The following is a 2,785-nucleotide window of genomic DNA, read 5'->3' as shown; positions in this document are numbered from 1 at the left end:
TTTATATCTAAACACTGAAACAGGAATCTCCGCGCGTAGCGTCATACCCCTCCGTGCAGGGTAACAAGGGCGGGGCCGCGTGATAGTGGCCCTAGCACCGCACTCCTGCCGTTCAAGGACCTTCCCCTCTCGCGAACTTCCTGACCTCATGAGAGGAATACTGTGAACAGTCTTCATGTATGTATTCATACATCGAAAGTGAGAAGCACATACAATCGAAATAGAGTGTCAACCAGCGAAGCGTCAGACGTGATCGTGCTTGTGAGTCTGGTCACTTGTGACAGGGCCACTGCGCCGTGTATGCCGGTGCCAGCGGCGTTGCAACCACGGTGAGGCACGGAGAGGTAAGCGCAACAGCGCCGTTTCGGCCGACAGGCCACCGCAGTCTTAATCCTTCCCGCAACGGCGGTGTAGCGGCGCTTGAACCTCTCCCTGCTCCCGTGTGTCGGGCCCACCATTCCAAGATATCGTTCGAATGCCGTTGTGGAATAACTTCGCTCGTCCTCTCAGCAGCTGAATCTGGAGCAATGAAGTCTTCGAGCCACGCCTCGCAACTGCATCAGCTTGCGTGTCCGGTGACTGGCGACTGCTCTTATATGCCACAGTCTACGGTATGGCGATTTCAGCGTCCAACGTCGGCGCCTCACCGGAAGAGACCGGCAGAGGACAGGACAAGTCAGATACGCTCGCCAAGAAACCCCTGTCCCACCGCCGCGCCCGAAGTGCGTCGCTTCGCCCTGAGTCACCATCACTACTACGCGATATACCCCCGGGCGGAGTTCAGCAAGGCACGCCTCGAGTAGAGCTCAGCCGTGCACGACCCGCCCCACATGGGTGTGAGTACCAGATCGGTTCGTTTCTTCGTGTCCACCTATTTTCCTCAGCCTCCTCTTGCCTTCCTGCCCTCAGTGGCATAACCCTCCGTATTTCCTCACCGGCTGAACAGGTCAGGTGAGTGGTGTCGGGAGCTGGAGGTCGGCAGATACTTTTATCAAGACGACACCGCGGAGGGGCAGTGTCTTGACGTACCTCCCGAACAATGTCCATAACTACACACTGACTGCGCGGACAGAAGACAAACATGTTCGGTCTGGAAACAAGGGCGCAAGCGCACTACACAGAGCACGGAACCCTAGCGGTCTGTAAACTTCGGTTGAGCCCTATAGTGGTCGTGAGGGGCTGCCATCCACATGCTGGTGTGTACTCTCCAACCTCCAGAGCTGCAATCCGGCTGTCGTGACTGCTGACCGACGCCGGGGGGGGAGTGTAATCGTGCGTAAGAGGAAGAGACCCCCAGGCTGAAAGTGTGTAAAGTGGGCAGGACAGTTCTGGGTCACACGCAATCCCGTCTACAGTGTGGAGCTTACCCTTAGTAGCTTGTCGCGCTCCGGGTGTTTCGCAAAACAAAATGAACTATCCAGAGCTTTCGTGTCTTGCGGAATAGGACGACCTATAGCTGCAGGAAATAGTGGACTGCGCAAAGCTGGGCTTCGGGACAGTACGGTAGGCACAGCGGGAATCGGAGGCCGAGGTGAAGGCTTTGTGCTGAAAGTTTCATGTCGTCTCCGGTTCCTCACTCTACACGAATGCCGCTCTTTTCCTTGATGCCGGACATACTTCGACACCGAAAAAAGGAAAAACGGGAAAGATACTGGGGCGACATTCAGAGGCTCGCCCCGCTGAGCTGTCTCGGAGCCGCGCGTCACTGTAGCGCTGAGCTTCGTCATTCAAAGGTTCGTCACGTATGTTCGGCAGTTGTCTCCACTGCCCTGCAATAGTTTCTACTGTCACCACGCAAGAGCGAACCAACTGAAGTAGGAATCAATCGATACACTGTAGGGTTTGCTCTTCGGCTCCACATAGGATCGAAAGTTTGACCTGGTTCAAGGGTTCACGAGGTCCCACAGCTGACATCCGGACAAGGAAAAAATAGATGTTTTCGACCTATTACCCGTCTGGCTCACGGGGATTGAGCGCGCAACCCAGAGCGCCATCGTCACTGGAAATTACCTCCAAACCTACAGCACCTCCCAAGCGCTGTTGTCTTTGACAAGTCGCACCCCCGTGCATCGGAAGTGCTGATCAGGACCACAAACGATAACCTGTCGCACATTCCAAAGTCCCAGGCGTCCTGACATCTTGTCACTATGGCAACAAGGCTGATCTCCGGATGTGCGAATAGGGGACCACGTGTTCGCACGTGTGCATATCAAAGTAACATGGATCCGGAAGGAAAAAGATAAGTAAACGAAAAAACCACAATTGACGAAAGTCCTACTGTTGAAGGGGACAGTAACTCCCCAAAATACACCATGGACTTCTAGGTTCATGGAACGACGGCTCTCACTGCCCTTTCTCTTCGACTTCGGGCTGCCGTAGGCCGCCGCCTCGAGCACCCTCCAGGGAGTACCTGGGGGGAGCCCCTCCGCCGTGACAGTCGTCTTCGAAACCCGTGGGGTCGCGCGTTTCCAGCATCTCCCGAGACCGGCCCTCAAAGGCGTCCTCGAATTCGTCTTTCAGAGGGCTTGCCGCCCCGGTGTTTCCGTTATTCGTGTTTTCCTTGCTTCCTCTATGCTTACGGGCGTCTGTGCTATCCTAGGCTCCCCGTCGGTCCCCTCGCCCGCTCTGAGCCGGAGAGGGGACCGTCCCGTGCCCCGCCCGGATTCGGGTCCGGGGACTGCCCGGTCACGACCGCCACATGACGCGACTGCGCCACGTTGCCCCTGTTGGAGATCGATCGGGGGACCACGTGGTCAGGCCGTTGCTGCTGCGATACTATCGCACA

At 56.5% G+C, this 2,785-nt stretch overlaps 1 protein-coding gene across 1 annotated transcript; it reads right to left on the bottom strand.

The window, feature by feature from the left end:
* Positions 1-2,750, bottom strand: CSUI_005599 (uncharacterized protein). Its single transcript, XM_068065770.1, has one exon. It carries the CDS (start codon positions 2,328-2,330, stop codon positions 2,019-2,021), a length of 312 nt encoding a protein of 103 aa, XP_067922253.1. The 5' UTR covers positions 2,331-2,750; the 3' UTR covers positions 1-2,018.
* Positions 2,751-2,785: the final 35 nt, after the last annotated feature.

Source organism: Cystoisospora suis, assembly GCF_002600585.1.
Source record: "Cystoisospora suis strain Wien I chromosome Unknown contig_2705, whole genome shotgun sequence".
Classification (NCBI taxonomy): Eukaryota; Apicomplexa; class Conoidasida; order Eucoccidiorida; family Sarcocystidae; genus Cystoisospora; species Cystoisospora suis.
This window is presented reverse-complemented; position numbering and strand designations above follow the sequence as displayed.

What these genes read in the sequence shown, in the direction of transcription:
- CSUI_005599 (XM_068065770.1), bottom strand. Translation starts at nt 2,330, where the DNA reads ATGAACCTAGAAGTCCATGGTGTATTTTGGGGAGTTACTGTCCCCTTC.